We start from the raw sequence: 22,766 nt of genomic DNA, 5'->3' as shown, positions 1-22,766 counted from the left end.
TTTAATTAATGTGCATTTTTCTTCCACCTTATTTACATGGGCAGCATAAAAAACAGGCGTATGTGTATGTACTGTATGCCCCAAATGCAGAAAGTCTGCATTCTTGGAATATCTCCCTGTATGCGAGTGCAACTCGAAACAGTGTACAGACTCCTCGTATTTAAGCCCATCCTGGATTCTGACAGGCTGCAGGAAGTCAGCTGTATAATGCATCAGGGGCCAAAATACGCAAAAAAAAAAAATTTATGCTGTACGGGCCAAACCAGCCATGTGCATGAAGCTTGTTACAGCTTTCCAGGACTGTCCGTCACTGGACTCTTTGCCGCCAGTCACATCAATGTAACATAAAATAGATACCAATAGACAATAAATTGCTTACATAGAAACCAGCTTGGAACATTTAAGGGGGACAGAAATGCTCCATATTTAGATTATGCAGACTATTCTCACAGTTAGGGCTCTTTCACACGGCCACTCCGCTTGTCCGCAAATCATCCTATTTTTTTGCGGATGATTTGCGGACATAATGTAAGTCTATGGCATTGCGGATGTCAGCGGAATACCATCCGCTGACATCCGATTTGCCTCCTTTCAGTTCTGTTCCGTTTTTTGGAACGGAACAGAACCCTATTTTTTCATCCGTTCAAAAAACGGAAAGGAAGGAAAAATCCATGGCAATGCCATAGACTTACATTATGTCCGCATATCATCCGCAAACGGATGGGATGATATGAGGACACACGGAGCGGATGACACAAATGTCATCCGCTCCGTGAAAAAAAAAAAAGCACCAGAGCGGAGAAGAAATCCGGAGCGGCCGCGTGAAAGAAGCCTTAATGTCAGTGCGGTGCAGTTTTTGGAGATGTCCAAAAACAACAACAACACTTTCTGCTTCCAATAAGACCCTTTTACTATATATATTTTTTGGACATGACCAAGATTCACAAGTTGTATATCCAGCTCTACAACCCTTTAACATACACTATGTATGGCATCATTTTTATTTTCATATGTATCACTCATTTTGAGCAAATACAATCAGATTTTTTTTTCTCCTTAAGAGAAGCTCCATTTTATAAATGGAAAGGTATGCTATAGACCTGCAGAGCACAATGACTTCTATAAGTAACAGATGATGGCTGAGCCACAGCAGGCTGCAGGGCTATTCTGAGCAAATAGATCCCAGAGTAATTAATTTTACTTTACAGAAAACTCCTTTAGCATTACTAAACAGGACTCATGTTGTGAAGCATGAGGGATCTCAGAAGGGGCTTTGGTTTCCTGCTACGTGCATTCATACAGATAGGGTACAAGGCATTAAACACTCTACATTATAGTCTACGTTTACTTTCCTAACATAAGGAACCAACATTTCTTTGCATCCTAATAAATCCGAAAGGGAGACTTATTGCACAATAAATAGAATTCTGTAATAAGTAAATACTTAGGCTGCCATTGCTGTCTCCTTGTAATAATCCTGGTTGCTTGTCCAACGCAAACCTTATTACTTTGTTAGTCTATGACGTGAACAAAGTCTGCAACGTGTGAAGTGAGAACTCCTGAACTACATAATTGTTAAAATCATTGACTCAAGGCACAGTGTGTACCGGATTAGTAGAAAAGCCACCAAACAAGCATTTTTAAAGTGGTTGTGAAACCTCAAACATGAAATATGAACAAAGCATATTGCTCTATAGTGTGTACTTGTCTCAATTAAGAGCACCAAGTGTTATTCTGTCTGCTACTCCGCTCCTCTGCTATCAGCATGAGTCACTTATGAAAAAGTTTTCCCGACACTAAGAGAAAGAAAAGGCGACAGGGGAGGGCACTCCAACACACAGCTTGTGAGTGACAGCCTCAACTCTGTTCCTGTGTAGCTCTTCCCTCCAATCAGCTCTCAGAACTCTCCTTACTGTGCTCTGCAGAGTGTAACTTCAGCACTCCGCCCCCTTTTTTCTGATCTCTTAAGACCAGCCTTAAATTTCAGAACTTTTAACGCATGTACAGAAGAGAAGACTGCAGATAAACAGGTACAACTTATATAGGCTGATTTGTTTCATCTCTGTGTAGGCCAGGCACCTAACTGGGTATATGTAAGGTTTTACAACCACTTTAAGAGTAAACTGCAACTCTCACTGCAGGGTCACATTAAGAGTTGTGGAGAAGGCATGCAGACCATTTAACTAAGACATAAAGCAGACAGATCCTTTCACTGAGATTAAAACAGATCAGCCATAAGAATATGACCAAAGAATGGTAAAGTGAATAACATTGCTTATCTAGTTACAATGGCACCTAAAAGCGGTGGGAAATTTTAGGCAGCAAGTTAAAGAGGAAGTAAACCCTCCTCTACAACTTATACCTATAGGTAAGCCTATGATAAGGCTCACCTATAGGTACTGTAAATATCTCCTACACATGTACCGTTTAGGAGATATTTACCTTACATGCAGCCAGTGACGTCACTGGCGCATGCGCTCTGAAGGAACGGCCGCTCGTGCCGTTCCTTCAGAGTCCCGTGCCGTGACTGTTGGCTCCCGCGTGCGTGCGTGGGAGTGACGTCACTGCGGCTCCGGACAATCAGATGGCCGGATGCGGCGATCCCGGAAGACGGGCAACTGGACATGTCGCCCGTCATAGAGGTGAGTGAGCGGCACGGCGGGGGCTCGTTCTAAGGTAAGTATTGCATAATGAGCTAGTATGGGATGCATACTAGCTCATTATGCCTTTCTCTTGCAGGGTGAAAAAAAAAATGCGAGTTTACAACCTCTTTAACATGTTGTCCCTGAAGTTAAAGTGTTAAAAGCAGATAAATTGGTAAGTGTAAGGACTTGAGCAACTTTGACAAGGGCCAAATTGTAATGGCTAGATGACTGGGACAGAACTACTCGAGAACTGGAGCCCTTGTGGGAAGTTCCCATTCTGCAGTGGTAAGGACCAACCAAAAAAGGGAAGAACCTACCAAGAGGAAGGAAAACTGATGAGTTAGCAACAGGTTAATAGATGGCCAAGGCTCGTTGATGCATGTGGAGCGTGAAGGCTGGCCTATGTAGTCTGTTCCAATGGAAGAGCTACTGTAGCTCAAACTGCTGAAAAAGGTATTGCTCGTTCCAACAGAAAGGTGTCAGAATGCATTGCAGTTTGCTACCCATGGGGCTGCTTAGCCGCAGACCAGTCAGGTTGCCCATGCTGACCCGTATCCACAGCCAGAAGAGCCTACAATGGGCATGTGAGCATCAGAACTGGACCACAACGCAATGGCAGAAGGTGGCCTGGTCTGATGAATTCAAGAATGGTTTGAGAACAGCAATGAGTTTGAGGTGTTGAGTTGGCCTCCATATTCTCTAGAACTCAATACTATCAAGCATCTGTGGGATATGCTAGAAAAACAAGCCTCACAACTTACAGGATCTGCTACTGACAGCTTGATACTAGATACCACAGCTTACCTTCAGAGGTCTAGAGGAGTTCATGCCTTGAACCGTTATGGCGGGTGGTCAAAATGTCATGGCTGATTAACGTAAAGTATCAAAGCAGAGCCTTCCACTGGGACAAACAGAACCAAAGCGGATCCTTCCATTGGGAATTATGAAACCAAAGCAGATCCTTTCACTGAGATATACAGTACCATTGCAGATCATTCCACCTAGATATACATAACTAAAGTGGATCCTTCCATGGATATGTAGAGAACCAAAGCAGACCTCTCCACTGATACATGCAGTACCAAAGCAGCTCATTTTACCTGGACATACAGTATCAAAACGGTAAAAACACCATAAGCTCTTTTACAAAGAGCAGTTAGCTCTGATGAGCACATAATATATAGAACAATGTTACTCAATTTTACTTCAGTCTGGTACACACGGGCCAAATATCATCTGGTGTGTACATCAGCCTGTCCGACAGAAGCCGGCCAAACAGATACCAACATCAGATAGTTAGTACAGTGGCTCCTGCAGAGATCCTCGGTTTTGTTTTGTTTTTTTCTCAGCCCACTGGGTTGAACAAAAAAAAAAAAAAAACGGATGGTAAATACCAGGCCTTAGGATGCATTCACACCTGAGCGTATCGTTTTCAGGCATTTTTGTAGGCGTTTTTTGGGCATTTCTCTGGCGTTTGTTGGGTGTTTTTAGGGTGTTTTATAAGCGTTTTTTTGGGGCGTTTTGATTTAGGTAAAAAAAATGGGTGTGTTAAAAGGGGTGGAGACCACCTGTGTGTTTGAAAAACGCCAGTGAAACGCCGATAACGGCGTTTTAATACATTCTTATGGGACCAGAACAGCTCTTGATCAGTCCAAAAAGAAGCTCCTGTACTTTTTTGATTTACAGGCCTTTTGCTTCAGGGGACAAAACGCTCAGATGTGAACACGGGCCATTGAAATTAATGGGATTTTGATTGCTGGGCGTTTTGGATTTTCACAGATGAGCGTTTTATGGGCTGAAAAACGCTCAGGTGTGAACAGGGCCTTAAAGTGTTACTAAACCTAGGACCCTGCATTCACTATATCTGGTCTCCCACAGTACAACAGTGCTGACTTGGCCCTGTGCTGATCACATGCACCTTCCCAAAAAAAAAAAAAAATCTCTCCAACAATACACACCAAAGTGAGTATAGCATGTGCAGAGTGTTTCCCAAGGCCCTGTCCTATCAGGAGATGGATTGGGGGCAGTAAAAGAAGAGGAGGATCAGAGAAGACAGGATCAGTTTTTTTTTTTACACAATGCAAAAATGTAACCCTTTAGGTTCCAGTGAGCATAACAAGCATGCTTTACTGCATGTAAAGACTGATTTTACTATTGTGGGTTTAGTAACACTTTATTTGCCTAAGAAGAGGGTAAGAAAAAATCCTGACAGGTTTAAACTATATCCAATGGTACCAAAGAATAAAAACACACTTTAACCCCAGCCCTATTTCGGACACTTTTTGTTTACAAGTTAAAACCAGTATTTTTTCCTAGAAAACTACTTAGAACCCCCAAACATTATATATATATATTTTTTAGCAAAGACTCTGGAGAATAAAATGTCGGTCATTGCAAAATTTTTTGTCACGCGGTATTTGCGCAGCGGTCTTTAAAACGCCATTTTTTTTGAAAAAATTTGAAAAATCACATTTCACTGCATTTAAAAAATATTAAACAGTACAGTTAGCCCATTTATTTTGTATATTGTGAAAGATGATGTCACGCCGAGTAAATAGATACCCAACATGTTACGGTTTAAAATTGCGCACACCCGTGGGATGGCGACAAACTACGGTCAATAGAGATCTCAATCGGCGACGCTTTAAATTTATTTAACGGTTACCAGTTTAGAGTTAGAGTGTAGCTCTTTTTTTTTTAAATTATTGCTCACGCTCTGGCGATCGCTGCGATACCTCACATGTGTGGTTTGAACAGCAATTTCATTCGCGGCTCGACTTGCGTATACGTTTTTTTTTGTGCGCGAGCCAACGGTGACGGGGGCGGCTAAAATTTTTTTTTTTTCCTATTTCTTTTTTCTTAACTTTATTACAGGTTTTTTTTAAAAAAAAAAAAAATCTGATCACTTTTATTGCTGTCACAAGCAATGTAAACATCCCTTGTGACACCAATATGTAGTAACAGGTACACTTTATGGAGGGATCGAGGGTCTAAAAGATCTTAGACCCCTCCACTACACTTCCATGTATGCAAAACGCCAAAAACGGCGTTTTTGCATACAGCCGTTTTTTTAAATTTGCCGCCTTTTGCAGCACAGTAACCCGGAAGTGACGTCATGGACGCCGCCTCCGGGTTACGTCATTGGAGATCCGATCGATGCCGTTTCCGGCATTCATCGGGACTTCATTCAGCCGGCGGACCGTCCCATCGGGAGCCCCGAGCAAAGCCACGGAAGGCGGCGGGAGGGGGGGCGTCCCCTCCCGCTCACCCGGGTAACGATCGAGCGGCTCCCGAGCTGCATCGGTAGTTACCGACAGAAAGCCGACCGTCGGCTTTCAACCACGGTACCGGGATGATGCCTCTAGCTAGAGGCATCATCCCGGTATAACCCCGCAAAGTCTGCCGACGTACGGGTACGTCAGTATGCGGTAAGTGGTTAAATCAGGCTCCCTCAACCTTTTCATCATAGAGGAACCCTTAAAATAACTTTTTGGTTTCAGGGAACCCCGGCTTAAAAAATGACTATAGCTACAACTCATGATACATTAGTGTGATGGTCAGTGGAATAAATGCTCCTCACACTTGTGGTCATTGGGAAGAATTACCCACTACTGAGAGCAAAAAAGATCAATGATGTCAGTGGGAACTTATCTGAAAGGTAAAAATGGGTCATTGCTGTAGGAACCCATAGCAACCCTTGCAGGAACCCTGGTTGAGACACCCTGCTTTAAATACTTGTATATCCTAAAGAAACCTCCTGATTGGTGATGCAGATGGTTTACTGCTGCATAACATAACATCAGATGTAACAGCTAGGTTTCTGATGATGATTGATGATGATAAAGCCCCTTTAGCACCTAAAGTGTTTGGAATCAAAATTCTTGTGTTCCAAATAGTACATCTATGATTATATTTGTGTTTTCTGGGTATTCTACTCTAAACTAACTGTTAAAAAAAAAAACACACATACCCAACATTGAAAGTTTTCCAGCCCAATCTGGTCTTTGGCTTCCTCCACACTATTCACATATTGGTAGTAAATATTGCAAAGATAGGCCTATTTTACACTGTGAAAGGAGAAGCTTTAAGACAACCGCTATTTTGTCACTTAATTAGCAGCTATGTAGAATGGGTTTCCATTAGCCGATCTGACTGTCACCATCTGTCTTTCTGTTACCCTTTTGTTTTTACAGCTGCTGTTAAGAGCTCATTAGGATTCTATAAGTTCTTCTAATCCTATATAGCGATGGAAAGGATTTCTAGAATTTCTTTTTGTTTCAACAGAAACTGAATTATGCTGAATGTGACATTTGAAAAGCGGTAGAGTGGAGGAGGAATTATGGAACAGCCAGATCCAGCAGCGCAAGGCCCTGCCAAATGATTACAGCCTACTTTATGGTAGGAATACCATGCAGGTATTTCACAGGAACAGAACATTTTATAGTAAACCTACCATGAGAGAAGAATGGGGCTGACACCCTTCCAGAAATGAAAGATGCCTTTCCGTGTATGGCTTACATAGTTTTGAGGCATAGACCAACAACATGCAAGCAAATCGGGATAAAACATATATTTATACCAGTTTAAAATCAGGTTCTAAGTATTGAAGCCAAAACACCCGTAAGGCTGCCAGGCCACTAGTATTTTTAGAGGTAGTATTTCTCTCATACCAGGTTTCTTTTCAAAGGTCCTTGTCACTTTGCTCACCTGCTGTCTTGGTACTCCTAAAAAGCCTACATATAATATGCAGTGCTTGCAGCCGTGTAACCTACTACCATGATGCAGTGCTTAAGCTGGCCGTAGAGGATACAATTTTCTTTCCTGCAACCCTGGGTTACAGGAAAGAAAATCGCTAGATTCTCCCATCAACACTGTCAGTATTAATGGAGGAATGTCTCCCACGTAGCTATTGTGTTTTCTCCAGGGGGAGGGAGTTGGAAACCATCCCTGCCAGAAGAAACCATCCCTTGCTGCTAAAGCCACTGGCAATATTCACATCCTAAAAGTTTGACATGCTAGTTGTACGGTTCGAATCTTGGCTGGTTCAGGAGGGACCGGACGAGGTTTAAACCATGTATGGGCAGGCTAATTGTACCCAAGTCGATCCATCGATCGACTTGGGTACAATCAGCCTGCTCATACTTGGTTAGAATCTCGGCTGGTCCCCCCTGAACCAGCCAAGATTCAAACCGTCTAAAGCCGGCTTTAGACTCAAGCAGCTAACCTCTAGGTCCCAATATTGTCATATGATAAGCATTAGGATTCCATCAACCATGTAAAAACGCCATCATCAGAAATGGGAGTTTATAACGGGTTTTGTCTCTCAGTTCCAATGGAGGAACCAAGTGTGATGAAGGAGAGTAAAGGTGAGTCAAGAGGTGAACTTAAAAGGACTTTTCCACTCAGTCCTGAATGGGAAAAGTGGCAGAGTCTCTTTGGAGTCTCCAGGAAAGCATGGGACTGAAGCCCAGCACACTTGTACTGAAATTCAGCCAGATCAGCAGGAATCTAACAAATTTCAGAATGTGTGTACTGCAGTCTGTTTAGCAGAAGCCGGTTTAACAAATGGCTTCTGCTGAATGATCTTATTTGAAAACCAGCATTCAATCAGAGTTTGCAGCCACTGCTAATGCTGATTCTGTGTATTCTGATGGGGGTAGGGGGGGGAGATCATTGCATAAACATCGCTTGTGTTGATGTGGGGATGTGCACTTCTTTTCATATAGCCTTATTTAGAAAAAAAAAACTCAAAGCTGTAACACAAAAGTTGTCTAGGTAGAACTAGCTTAAAGTGGTTGTAACCTTCAGACATGAAATATGAACAAAGCATATCCCTCTACAGTGTGTACTGCCTCAATTAAGAGCACTACATGTAATTTCTGTTTGCTGCTTTGTTCCTCTGCTATTAGCATGAATCACTACTGGAAAATGTTCCTGACACCAAGATAAAAAAGAATACGGCAGGGATCTCTAGCTGATTGATAGCCTCAGCTCTGTGCTGAGGGAAGGTGGGGGGGGGGGGGGGTGTCCCTTACCTCTCAGAGCTCTCCAGAGTGTAATTTCACCTCTCTGCCCCTTTTTTCTGACCGCTCAAAGCTTTATAAATTCTGTCGTTTGAATGGATGTAGAAAAGAGAAGACTGCAGATAATTGGGTACATCTTATGTAGCAGGCCAGTCATTTCACTGCATATAGGTCATACACTAAGCAAGTTTCAGCCAGATCCTAATGAACTGATTGAAACACTCACTCAGTGGATCATCCTGTTGGCCCAGCTCTATTTGACAAAAGTCAATTATTCATTCAACTTTTGTCAAAAGAGTCTGCTGGAAAATTTTGTACAAAAAGCGGCTCTATCCAAATGGGATACAGTCACTGTTCAGGTATTCTTAATGCTGTGACAATACAATAGTCCAGCAGGTGGATTTGTCCATCCGTGCTATTTAGAGTGAATAATGAAATCTAACAATGTACAGCCAGCATGGATTTAATGCAATAATTAAACAACCTACTTTATTGCCTCTTATGTTATGACACAGTAACTTCAGTATTACCTTGCTGGAATGGACTGGTAGCTGCAGCAGATCCTGTAGAATTCCTTGCACCACCAGACTTGCGCCCTCGTTGCATGGAGTTGGGGCTTGCAGTCTTCTTTGTTTTGCCCTCTGACGTGCGTGCTTCCAGTGAATCTTTCACACTTGAGGGAAGTGCAGAGACCTCCTGGAAATTTGCATTTGTAAACCGCGCTGTTGTTTCCTCCAAACGCTTTACTGAGCTTGTGACAGAGTTGTTATTGTTGTTGGCGCCGCTGGTATAGGCCTGAATGGTAGAGAGAAAAGAATGAATACATTTAAATATGCAATTAGGATATAAAAAGGGATATGGGAAATTCTATTCTTCTACTCTGTACTCATCCTGGTCTCATCTACAGTCTTAAGCTATACTGTAATTTACCTACCAAGGAGAGGTCTATAAAAAAAAAAAAGATATTTCAATTTGTGGTGGATGCTAGAGTTGTACCCCCCCGGGGGGGGGGGGGGTTTCATGGATAGATAAAGGGAGATAAGATCAACACTGAAAAACACCTAAGACTGCAAAGACATGGATTAGGGATGGGACAGATTTCTTTTGTCTGAATTTGCTGCACAGGGGTTGTGACCGCACGAAAGCTACGTAGATACATAAAGTAACACACTTAACATAAGGCTTTAAAGAAATTAGGTCAAAATGTTTTTGTCAGGTTCCCTTAAAAGTATTAATGTCAGCCATTTTAGATATGCCAAGATTAAGCCCATCCTCCTTGCTCTTAGCGTGAGATGCGCAGCTCCATGTACATTCTCCGCATGCCTAGGTGCAAAAATTAATTTGCTCCCGTGAACGTGTGGGAGTTATGGCATTCTAGTCTGACCCACTAAGATAGTCGAAGATCCCAAACCTGGAAGAGGATAAGGTGAAGATGTTGACGCCAGTAAGGGAGCGAAGGGAGAGAAGTTTTGTTCCACTTTAACCTCAAACAAAGTCACGGCCACACGTAAAGCCTAGCCCCCCCCCCAATACTTACCTGAGTCTCATCACGATGCAGCAATGTGCACAAGAGCAGCGGCTCTTTCAAGTCTCTTCCTCCTCATTGGCTGAGACAGCAGCAGGAGGGAGCCATTGGCCCTAGTTACTGTCAATGACAGCCAGTAAGTCAATGAAGAGGGAATGGAGGCAGGGCCAAGCAGAGCTCTGTGTGTGAATGGACACACAGGGCAGCAGCTTGGGTGCCCCCATAGCAAGCTATTGAGGGCATTCTGAATGAAGGGGAGGACCAGGAGATCGGGGGGGGGGGGGGGGCTGAGAAGAGAAGGATTAGGGCTGCTCTGTGCAAAACCACTGCACAGAGTAAGTATGACACATTTTATATTAAAAAGAAAATAATTGCCTTTAATATCACTTTAAGAGACACACAGCTACTTGCAGGCACCACAAGCAGCTACCTTAGAACATTTGAGCAATGTCAAGTTCACTTTAAGGGCATTCTTACAGGACAGAGCACAGGCAGGTGATCAGAACACAGCCCAGAAGCCAGACCCCTGTAATAAAGTGAGAAAAAATCAGGAAGGGGAACAAAAAAAGGGCTTTCTGGATAATAAAAAGGTAATAGTGCACACCGTGTGGTACAGAAACTTAAGTTTTAGGTGTTTACAATGGCTGACAGGTTCACTTTAATCCCCTAAAATTCACGGGTTACTAGGTTGTCACAGCAACACGAAATGTTACCGGACAACAAAGAAAAATCCTGCTTGGCCAATTTAAAATCCACAGGAAATTGGATGTAAGGAGTCTTTGATACACACATAAGGCTTGTTGTGTAAGTGTTGCAGCAGGACAGCAAGTACAGGAGAACAGCACAGTCTGACTGCATTATGTTGCTGTCAAAAGTTATCTATCCAATACATACACACACAAACATATATAAATATACTGTATTCACCTACATACACACTCCAATGTCCATTTTATTGTTAAGTAAAAATCCCTTCAAATGCAAAAACAATAACAAAGGCTGTGTAATTTGCAAATGTATTACATTGCAGTTCTTACATCCAATGCATTGCACCTTTTTCTAAATCCTTGTGAATATCTGGATGCAGCAAACAGTGGCAACATGTTGATTCGTGTCCTTTAGGAAGTAAGTGCTCCTCATGGCAAGATGGACTGAAAGAACAATGTTTTAGGGCTGCAAAAGGACCCCTTTATGGAAGTCTGACCCTCAGCTGCAAACCATTGTGAGTCTCTCTTTTATGTGAAGTCATCGTATTGCAAATCAGTACCATCTACCATTGGAGTGATTGCTTCGCAATGACTAGTTCTCACTCCATCTCCCATTTTTTACAGCCGTGTATACCAAATCAAACCTCGGGGGACCACCAACATGTCATATTTTCCAACATCACAGCAAAGATGAATGAGTGTATGTCTTTTCAATGGCTTTAAACTAGTTAATAGAACTGCGAAAGCAGTTAAAAAGTAACATAACCAAGTTAAACTATAGTACAATTAGACATAGCAGAAGTGTACAGCAATACTGGTTATGGTCAGGGGTGGACCAAGTGATAGTAATCCCAAGAGACAATGAAAGGGTAACCCTACGTTTGTTTAACCCCTCGCTTTCAGCATATTACACCCTTTTCTTTCCAGGAATTCCTTACAATTACCCGATCAAGCAACGCTGTACCCAAATTAATTCTACATCAATTTTGTTAGAGAGTGCTTTATGATTTTACTTTTTACATTTTTTTTTTACCATATCTAGGGAAAGAAAAAAAAAATAAATTTTGGGAGGGGGTCATGTGGGTTCTTACTTTTTGTTAGAACACATATTATGTATTCGTCAAAATCACAGTGATTTCCCAGCTGGGACTCGATGCTTCTGGTCAAAGAGTGTATATCATTTTAAAGAGGACTTTTCTATGCACATCAGTATGAGTATATGGGAGCACACTTCTGCACTTTTGTGAGCCAATAAATGTGAAGTATCAAATGTTTTTTTACATGTGTTTAGTAAGCTGCCATTTTTCACTAGAGGAGATGCATGTGTACTCCAGTCCTGAAATTTTACATAATTCTTCAGCCTGGACAGAATAGAGATGCCATTGGGGGTGAAAGAGGTGGGTTGGCTGGATGTAAACACAGCCAGAGTTTACACTTGTGATTGCTGTGACTGCTTCACAGTCATCACAGAGCCACTGATTTGCTCCTTGGATTTTCCTGAGATCTGCACTTTTAAAAACAACGACGTTTAAAAGGTGTCAACTTAGATTAACAGCTGCCGCCACCAGCTGTTTAATCACAGTGGCCAGTCTAGAGGTGGTTAGAAAAATTAAAACTTAGGTCCCTTTCATACATATGGTCCGTTCAGATCCGCCTGTCAGTTTTCCAGGCGGATTTGAACGGATGCCCCATGCATCTCTATGGGGCAGCGGATGTCAGTGGAGACATGTCCGCTGACATCCAATCCAATCCTGTCCGTCAAATCTGGACGGATGGAAACCCTATTTTCCATCTGTCCAGTGGATCGGATCAGATGAGAACGGACAGGCGGTCTGTTCTCATTCGATTCCCCCATAGAGAACAGCGGGGACCTGACACCTCCATCTCCACACACACAGTTGTCATCCGCCTGCTCATCAGGGATCGGCCGCTGAGCAGAATGGCTCCGTCAACGGAACGAAGCCGCGTGAAAGGGGCCTTAAAAAAATAAAAAAATAAAATAAACAAAATATTTTATATTCTAATGTTACTAAAAACCAGCTTCAACCTGCAGCCACCTGTGTTTTTGTTTTTTAGGTTAAAAAAATAAATAAATTAAGGGTCCTTTCACACGGCCGCTCCGTGTGTCCGCAAATCATCCCATCCGTTTGCGGATGATTTGCGGACATCAATGTAAGTGAATGGCACTGCGGATGTCAGCGGAATACCATCCGCTGACATCCGATTTTCCTCCTTTCAGTTCTGTTCCGTTTTTTCGAATGGAACAGAACCCCATTTTTCCTTCCGTGTAAAAAACGGAAAGGAAGGAAAATCGGATGTCAGCGGTGTCATCCGCTGACATCCGCAGTGCCATATACTTACATTATGTCCGCATATCATCCGCAAACGGATAGGATGATATGCGGGCACACGGAGCGGATGACAGAAATGTCATCCGCTCCGTGGAAAAAAAAAAAAACAAAGTCCCGCAGAGGTCCTTTCACACGGAGCGGCCGTGTGAAAGGACCCTTAGGCATAATGACTGGAGTCATTCCTTGAGTTCCAAAAAGTTGTTACACTTTAAGGCCTCATGATGCACACACAGTTCTTTAAATTGCCTTTCCTGGATAGGAGAAAAATCAGTGTTAAAAACGCGCATCAAGCATTTGGGCGTTCAATCATTTAATTGGCCAGAATATTTTTTTCTGACCATTGATATTAAATGAACGCTGAAGCGCTAAACGCACCTAGCATTCAGGTGTGTTTACATGTGTTCAGGTGCCTCTGGAATTTTTCTGCCCTAACACTCCTCTCCTGAACAAGATTTTGGTACATTCAGATTGCTTCCCCTAAATGCTTGTAAAAGCCTATGCATGCATGGACACATAGGCCAAAATACAGGGACAAAAAAAATAAAAAAGGCAAACCCTCATAAAGCGGCCATTTGACAGTTGCAGGGTGCCTGTGGCCATATACGCATGGGTGCCTTATGGGTGCCTTGGACAGCACAATGTAAACTCAGGCACATTTTTCCTGTCTGGAAGCCAAAGGTGCTGCGTTTGGTTGCTCAAAGAAATCAATGGCTGTATGCAGGTATACGCTGGTACTAAAAACAGGTGTATGCGAGCGGGCACATTATCCCGGACACAGTTTGTATCCAAGGTCGTACAATTGTATGTGTTTATGCAAGTACCACCCTCCCTGTTCATTTTTAATAGTTACAGCAACAGGTTGTTTTCTATTGGAAAAACAGGTTTAAACCATATTTTAAAAAAAAATCGAAACTTCGTAAGCAGCCTTGTCCGTACAATAGGCTCACATCTGGCCTGCATGTAAATATAAAGACATACAATTATTTACAAATCTATAAAAAGACACATGAAAAGGAATTCATATACTGAATATGATCAGTACAGTATTAACCACTTACCAGTATACAGTGTTTTTCACTATAATGAACCTTGATTTTCTGTGTTGTTGGGTTTAAACATTCTAATATGTAAAAGAAAGGAGCCCACAAGCTTAGAGAGAGAAGGCAGGGCTCTACCTTTGTCTAGACTCCAACTGTAACATGATATTAAATATCTAGGAGGGAGATGGCAGAAAATACGCTATGCTGTGAAGGTGCTGTATGTCAATAAGGAGTTTAGAGAAATCTTCATCAGTGCAGGCAGTTGCTGTATACACACAAATATTTTGTGCTCATAATTTCCTGTTAGGATTCTACAAACTGAACATTACTATGGCAAACCTGCCACTAGGTGGCGCATTCCTTTTGACCAGTACATAGAATACTGAAAATAAGGCGCTATAAAACACATACTCCTAATACCTGAACCAGGTGGTGTACTCCTAATACCTGAACCAGGTGGTGTACATCAGCCTCAATGCTATGGCACTTTTTCTAAACTAAGTCACCCCCTAATATACATCTAACTATAATGCGAGTGCTACACTGACAATTAAACCGCTTGCTACTGAGAGATTTAAAGTGGAACTATAGGCAAAAACAAAAAAGACATAATATCATTGGCATTAACATCGTTTTTGTGTTTCTCAGCAGATGACCCAATGATGCTGCCTGGAAATCCATTTTTTTTTTTCACTTCTAGCATTAGGGTGAAATCGTGTAACAGTTTTTATTCTTACTACGAAAATTAATTATACAGCATTTTAATACTTAAAGTTTCTTTTGATATTTTTGTCCCCGAGATCCTTACAACCAGGCTATTTAACATGGATGAAGGAATCTATTAGATGTTCAGCCCACAGGGTATGTGTGTACGGGCAGCCTTACAGCCCAATTCTGTGCAGTCTAAGCTCCTTTTAGGGCCTACTCATTCTGGCATGCACATTAAATGTGATCTGTTAATCACTATGCAGAGGACAGATGTCCCTCATCTACTGCCTGAGAGCAAAGGGGGCCAGGAGAAGAGAGAAAAGTGTTCTGGCTGACATATCTAATATACTCTATATTGTCAAAAGTATTGGGACACCAGCCTTTACACACATGAACTTTAATGGCATCCCAGTCTTAGTCCGTAGGGTTCAATATTGAGTTGACCCACCCTTTGCAACTATAACACCTTCGACTCCTACGGGAAGGCTGTCCACAAGGTTTAGGAGTGTGTCTATGGGAATATTTGAACGTTCTTCTAGAAGCGCATTTGTGAGGTCAGGAACTAATGTTGGATGAGAAGGCCTGGCTTGCAGCCTCCGCTCTAATTCCTCCCAAAGGTGTTCGGGTTGAGGTCAAGACCCTGTGCAGGCTAGTCAAGTTCCTCCACCCCAAACTCGCTCATCCATGTCTTTATGGACCTTGCTTTGTGCACTAGGGCAGTCATGTTGGAACAGGAAGGGGCCATCACCAAACTGTTCCCACAAAGTTGGGAGCATGAAATTGTCCAAAATGTCTTGGTATGCTGACCCCTTAAGAGTTCCCTTCACTGGAACTAAGGGGCAAAGCCCAACACCTGAAAAACAACCCCAAACCATAATCTCCCCCTCCACCAAATGATTTGGACCCGTGCACAAAAGCAAGGTCCATAAAGACATGGCCGTAACCCAATAGAACACCTTTGGGATGAATTAGAGCGCAGACTGCAAGCCAGGTCTTTTCGTCCAACATCAGTACCTGACCTCACACAAATGCGCTTCTGGAGGAATGGTCAAACAGACACACTCCTAAACCTTGTGGGCAGCCTTCCCAGAAGAGTTAATGCTGTTATAGCGGCAAAGGGTGGGCCAACTCAATATTGTACCCTATGGACTAAGTTGTCCATATAATGTCATTATAGTTCATGTGCGTGTAAAGGCAGGCGTCCCAATACTTTTGACAATATAGTGTATATTTGAAAGGACTTTTGTGACACAGGTGCACCTAAAATCAGAACAAGATTTCTAAATAATTTTGTAAGCAAATCAATAAAACAGCAAACCGCATAAAACAAGGTTACAGATACAGGACTAGCAGACAGCAATGACCGTAATTTGTACAGATCAATTACCATCATTACATTATAACAGGCTCAATCAATAAAAACATTCAACATGCCTTCCTAATTACACCGAGGTGATAGAGAGTAAGGAAGAGGAACATCACACATACTGACAAACTGAAGACATTACAGGCGGTTCCTTCCAATTATTTACCAATTATAATCATGCTTCTCTTCCTGCAAAAGACCACCATTACTTTTATTGCTCCACATCTATGTACATTTATGTACTGGAGAGGCTACATACACAATATATGTATGACATAATCACTATATGCACGCATCAAATGCATAAATGAGAGCAGTTTTGTCCCCCAAAAGATCTGTATTTCTGTCCATCCAGTCCTCAGATTTAAACAGCTCTGTCACACAGCACAGTACTCGTTGGCAGGCTAGTGCAGTGGTCCTCAACTCCAGTCCTCAGGGCCCACTAACAGGCCAGATTTTAAGTATTACCTTGGGGAGATGCAGACTAGAATACTGCAATCACTGAGCAGCAAATTCTATCACCTGGGATGTATTTCAGTTATCTTGCAAACCTGGCCTGTTAGTGGGCCCTGAGGACCGGAGTTGAGGACCACTGGGCTAGTGGACCTGATTTTTCTCTGCGGCAGACACCTTTTGTGATGGTCGCACTTCAAACACCATTGGCACTAGTGTTCTCTCTTTTTAAGACCTGCGGATGAGTGGTGTGTGCTCTTCCTCCTGTGGTAGAAGCGCTGAGCTCAGCAGTGATGTCAGGGGGATCTCTACACATGTGCGAGTCCTCAGAGAGGGAGAGTTCATTCTGATGATGCTGGAAGCACCCCCAAAGTTCAAGGCATCACGGATCACAGGCAGAACAGCACTTATCTCTCCCTTTAGTCATTTTTCAGACAGGTTGTGGATAAACCCAGATGAACCTACAGGTATGGCAGTTACATTAAACTCACAGTGTTTTTAGTACTGGGGGCCTTTGACTGCATAGTGCAATGGTGAACTTAGCCTGTAAATATTTTTATAATTCACCTAATGTAACCTTTCTTTTAACTATAGGATTTTACTTGGTTTTCTTTGGTCTGCCAGCAGTGATCAGGCTAATAAAAACTGAAAATCGATCCGTCTATGGCCGGCTTAAGAGTGGTTTCATCACAATTTACCGATGACCTCTTGATACAGCGATGTGCCAGTGTGCCGTGGTGATGCCCTCCGTTTCTCTCCTCATAGGTGAAAGGCAGCAGGAGGAGCCACTGTCTGCTGTTAATTAAATCTTGTGGGGAGGAATTGGGGGTGGGGTGGGGTGAGGCCAAGCTGTGCTGTGTGCATCTATGGACACACACAGCCTGGCAAAGGAGTGAGCCCACATACGCCCCCGTAGCAAGCTGCTTGCTATGGTGGTGCATGCAGAATGAGGCACCTAGAACGCCGGCGGGAAACCGCTGGCATGGGGACCCCAGAAGAGGAGGTTTAAGCCCACTCTGTACATTGCACAGAGCAAATAAGTATAAAGTTTATTATTTTAGAAAAAAAAAAAAACCTTTACAAAAAAGGGTCCATGTATACTAGGCAGCATAAAGAATGCCAGAACCGCTGGCAGAAAAAAAAAAAAAAGAACATAGAAAACGCTTCTACAGAGCATATTGTTCACATTTACATTTATAAGTGTTTTTCCCCAAAACACTAGAAAAATGTATGCATAAAGTGATTGTAAAGGCAGAAGGTTTTTATCTTAATGAATTCTATGCATTAGGATAAAAAAAAAAAAAAAAAACCTTCTGTGTGCCGCAGCCCCCCTAATACTTACCTGAGCCTATCCTTATCCAGCGATGTTGCAGGAGTGTATAAACTGCCCGGTACTCCCCTCCTCATTGGCTGAGACAGCAGCGCGGCTCCTGCAGCTTTCCAAGTCAGTCAGCCAGCCAATCAGGAGAGAGAGGGGTGGGGCCGGGTCGCGGCTCTGTGTCTGAATGGATACATGGAGCTGTGACTCGGTTCGGATGCTCTCATAGCAAGCTGCTTGCTGTGAGGGGAATCAACAGGAGGGAGAGCAGCGAAGAGGAACCCAGGCTGCTCTGTGCCAAACCATTACACAGGGCAGGTAAGTATTACATTATGACATATTTGTTACTTTTTTTTTTAAACCGAGACTTTACAATCACTTTAAACGCTTGATGTGCGTAAATGCAGTCAAGCATTTTTTTCTGCCCGAAAGCCACTTGTGATTTTTTTTGTTCAGCCTTTAAATGCTCCTCTACAAACATGAAAGAGAGGAAAGGAGGCGCAACCACCTAGTGCATTACCCGTGGTACTGTATAAAATATTTATTGTAAAATGCCAAATGCATACTCACAAACATGCAGAAATAAAATCGTGTTACAAATTCTCTTCTGAAGAAGGGGGCTTGACTCCCGAAACGCGTTAGCGGTCGCATCTTAAGGGACATGTTCCAGCACACGTGTGAAGGGAATTTGTAACACAATTTTATTTCTGCATGTTTGTGAGTATGCATTTGGCATTTTACAATAAATATTTTATACAGTACCACGGGTAATGCACTAGGTGGTTGCGCCTCCTTTCCTCTCTTTCATGTACCCGATTTGGAGTTCTCTGCCTGAGGAGAGCAGCACGCCAAAGCTTTAGTAGCTTTGTTCTTATTCCTGAAATGAAAAAGAAGGCCAGAATGCAGGAGGAAGATGGCACAAAATGCTGCATCTAGGGCTTTTCCTACACTGGTTCACAGCACAGCTCAGCCTGAGCAGAAGCAAGTTTTTTTTCCTGGGTCAGATTTCAGTGCTCCGCAGACAGGTTCCCTTATCATTCTTGCCATATGTTCCTTTAGAAGCATGTGGCAGTCCCATGTGAGGGGGAAAAAAAAAAAAAAAAAACTGGTTCAAAAAAGGTCACCTACAGTATGAAGACAACAGGTGCACTTCAAAGCTTTCAGCGCTACATTTTCAGGGTCAATGATCTGCTCATACAAGACTCCTACCAAATCAAAGAGAACATGTCAAAGTCACAAAATCACTTCAAGTACTTTGACAATCTATTTGGGGTCTCTTTACCTTTAGTGCTCAATGCATGACTGCACCGTATAGCCTCCACCAGCATGACTGCGACTGTCCCAGAAAACCAAATAGCACCAAAGGGAAGTCAGGTATAAAGGAATGTCCTTGTATACACAAGCCAACGTACCATATGTAATTCATCTTCACTTCCTTTCCTCACTCACTCCAAAATTTCATCACAATCCAACGATGACCTCGGCTGCTAAAGAAACGCGACTTTTGACCAACGAGATTATTTTGTTTACATCTATTGAAGAGAAATTCCTAGGCGAGGAGAAGAACCTCTGGTTTTGTTTTTCAGTTGGTGTTTTTGTATGCCCCTTTGTGCCTGCAGATGTTCCAATATCTTGTTCCCTGCAGACACAGGTGTGCAGAATACACTGAAAACCCATAGGAGTTTAATTTCTTCACAAGCCACTTAACATAGCTGACCACCCAGCAGACTATAAGCCAGGATTAGGTTAGGCTTTGGGAAGCGTTAAAAAGGAAATAAACGGTTTTGCTACAAGTTTTCTATTTATGCTTTTGGTGAAATTTTGAGGACATCTGTAAACTAAAAGGCAATTTTTTTTTTTTTTTTTTTGAGTTTTGGTAAGAGAGGAGAGGAATTCGAACGCCTGTCAGGTCTTTTTTTTTGCAGTCTGTGCCCCTATTAGGGAGATTCCCCCTATGGATCTGTCCTGTTTACCATTTTCATTGAAAGTGAAAGTAAAAGAAAATCCCAAATGTTGGGTTGTTCCCAGAAAAGTAATAGAGGGGAAATCTTTCAGTGGGAAGACTAGTTCTGGTGACCTGGGGGTCCCCAAGGAAATACCTTCATTTGCATGGATTTCTCCCCCTTTAACGTTTTGGCTATAGGACAGGAAGTGACAGTAAATCTCTGAAATGGGACACAGATGGCGAAAAATTGTCAGGGATTATAACCCTCCCTTGATTCAAAAGGAAAAATAAATAAGTTTTGCCTATAGTTCTACATTAAAGTGGACGTAAGCCCACACATATACCGGGTGAAGTGAACAGCCTCAGATGATGCACAGAAATGAAACAAATCTCCCTATAAAAGTTTTTTTTTTTTTTTTTTGTATATCTGCTGTCTTCAACTTTCTGCATTGTTTAGAAAGTGCACATCGTGTTAGAATTTTTTCTTCCTGCTCCAGCACCGGGTGTTGAGTCTTGGCACACACTGTATGACAGCTGATGGGAGGAAAGGCCCACACCCCCCACATAGGCAGAAGGAGGAAGAAACTTGCAGAGCTGTGCTGTGAATAGACCAGTTCTCTGTTAATCTCTACGCACCCACCCCAACACACATTTCCAGCTGCTTTTATCTCCCGTGTCAGAGAACTTGTGAGAAGTTATCGTGCTGAAGTTATCAGCAGAGGACTTCGTATTTCTCCTAGAACAGCCAGCACCAGGGACACTTACAGTCAGGTCCATAAATATTGGGACATCGACACACTTCTACTCTTTTTGGCTCTATACACCACCACAATGGATTTGAAATGAAACAAACACGATGTGCTTTAACTGTAGACTTTTAGCTTTAATTTGAGGGTATTTACATCCAAATCAGGTGAACGGTGTAGGAATGACAACAGTTTGTATATGTGCCTCCCACTTTTTAAAAGGGACCAAAAGTAATGGTACAGATTAACAATCATAAATCAAACTTTCACTTTTTAAATACTTTGTTGCAAATCCTTTGCAGTCAATTACAGCCTGAAGTATGGAACACATAGGCATCACCAGACGCTGGGTTTCATCCCTGGTGATGCTCTGCCAGGCCTCTACTGCAACTGTCTTCAGTTCCTGCTTGTTCTTGGGGCATTTTCCCTTTAATTTTGTCTTCAGCAAGTGAAATGCATGCTCAATCGGATTCAGGTCAGGCGATTGACTTGGCCATTGCATAACATTCCACTTCTTTCCCTTAAAAAACTGTTTGGTTGCCTTTGCAGTATGCTTCGGGTCATTGTCCATCTGCACTGTGAAGCCCTGTCCAATGAGTTCTGAAGCATTTGGCTGAATATGAGCAGATAATATTGCCCGAAACACTTCAGAATTCATCCTGCTGCTTTTGTCAGCAGTCACATCATCAATAAATACAAGAGAACCAGTTCCACTGGCAGCCATACATGCCCACACCATGACACTACCACCACCATGCTTCACTGATGAGGTGGTATGCTTTGGATCATGAGCAGTTCCTTTCCTTCTCCATACTCTTCTCTTCCCATCACTCTGGTACAAGTTGATCTTGGTCTCATCTGTTTACAGGATGGTATTCCAGAACTGTGAAGGCTTTTTTAGATGTTGTTTGGCAAACTCTAATCTGACCTTCCTGTTTTTGAGGCTCACCAATGGTTTACATCTTGTGGTGAACCCTCTGTATTCACTCTGGTGAAGTCTTCTCTTGATTGTTGACTTTGACACACATACACCTAAGTCCTGGAGAGTGTTCTTGATCTGGCTAACTGTTGTGAAGGGTGTTTTCTTCACCACAGAAAGAATTTTTCGGTCATCCACAGCAGTGGTTTTCCATGGTCTTCCGGGTCTTTTGGTGTTGCTGAGCTCACCGGTGCATTCTTTCTTTTTAAGGATGTTCCAAACAATTGATTTGGCCACACCTAACATTTTTTGCAATCTCTCTGATGGGTTTGTTTTGTTTTTTCAGCATAATGATGGCTTGCTTTACTGATAGTGACAGCTCTTTGGATCTCATATTAAGAGTTAACAGCAACAGATTCCAAATGCAAATAGCTCACTTGAAATTGACCTTTAATCTGCTCCTTGTAAATAGGATAATGAGGGAATAACACACACCTGGCCATGGAACAGCTGAGCAGCCAATTGTCCCATTACTTTTGGTCCCTTAAAAAGTGGGAGGCACATATACAAACTGTTGAAATTTCTACACCTTTCACCTGATTTGGATGTAAATACCCTCAAATTAAAGCTGAAAGTCTGCAGTTAAAGCACATCTTGTTTGTTTCATTTCAAATCCATTGTGGTGGTGTATAGAGCCAAAAAGATTAGAATTGTGTCAATGTCCTAATATTTATGGACCCAACTTTATCACAATCTCTTGTGTTGATTTCATTATTGTTTAATGTTACCTCAACTTAGGCTTGAAAGCCTTGGGAAAAAAAAAATATAAGAAAACTAAAACCACATTCACATGATAGCCAAGGTCTCTATTCTTATTCCTCTGGTTTGTAGTGAGGATGATTTTTGTACCAGTGTCCCCATCACGTTCTGCTGATGTAGATAATGGCCTTTGGCTGCCATAAGTGTCCTTTACACGTTCCTAAGTTCTGATACTGGTGACCTCAGGAAATGAGAGGTGGA

General features: G+C 42.4%; 1 protein-coding gene across 6 annotated transcripts in view; it reads right to left on the bottom strand.

Moving 5' to 3' along the window:
- Window positions 1-22,766, bottom strand: part of MLLT10 (MLLT10 histone lysine methyltransferase DOT1L cofactor) — a 366,688-nt gene that overhangs the window by 159,487 nt on the left and 184,435 nt on the right. For all 6 annotated transcript variants that reach the window (XM_082257831.1, XM_082257826.1, XM_082257829.1 and 3 more), the window contains one exon: window positions 9,199-9,463. In XM_082257831.1, coding sequence (XP_082113957.1) covers window positions 9,199-9,463 — 265 coding nt within the window. The remainder of the gene's footprint in view (window positions 1-9,198; window positions 9,464-22,766) is intronic.

The sequence above is a fragment of the Pelophylax lessonae genome, assembly GCF_965119305.1.
Source record: "Pelophylax lessonae genome assembly, chromosome: 5".
In the NCBI taxonomy this organism is placed as follows: Eukaryota; Metazoa; Chordata; class Amphibia; order Anura; family Ranidae; genus Pelophylax; species Pelophylax lessonae.
This window is presented reverse-complemented; position numbering and strand designations above follow the sequence as displayed.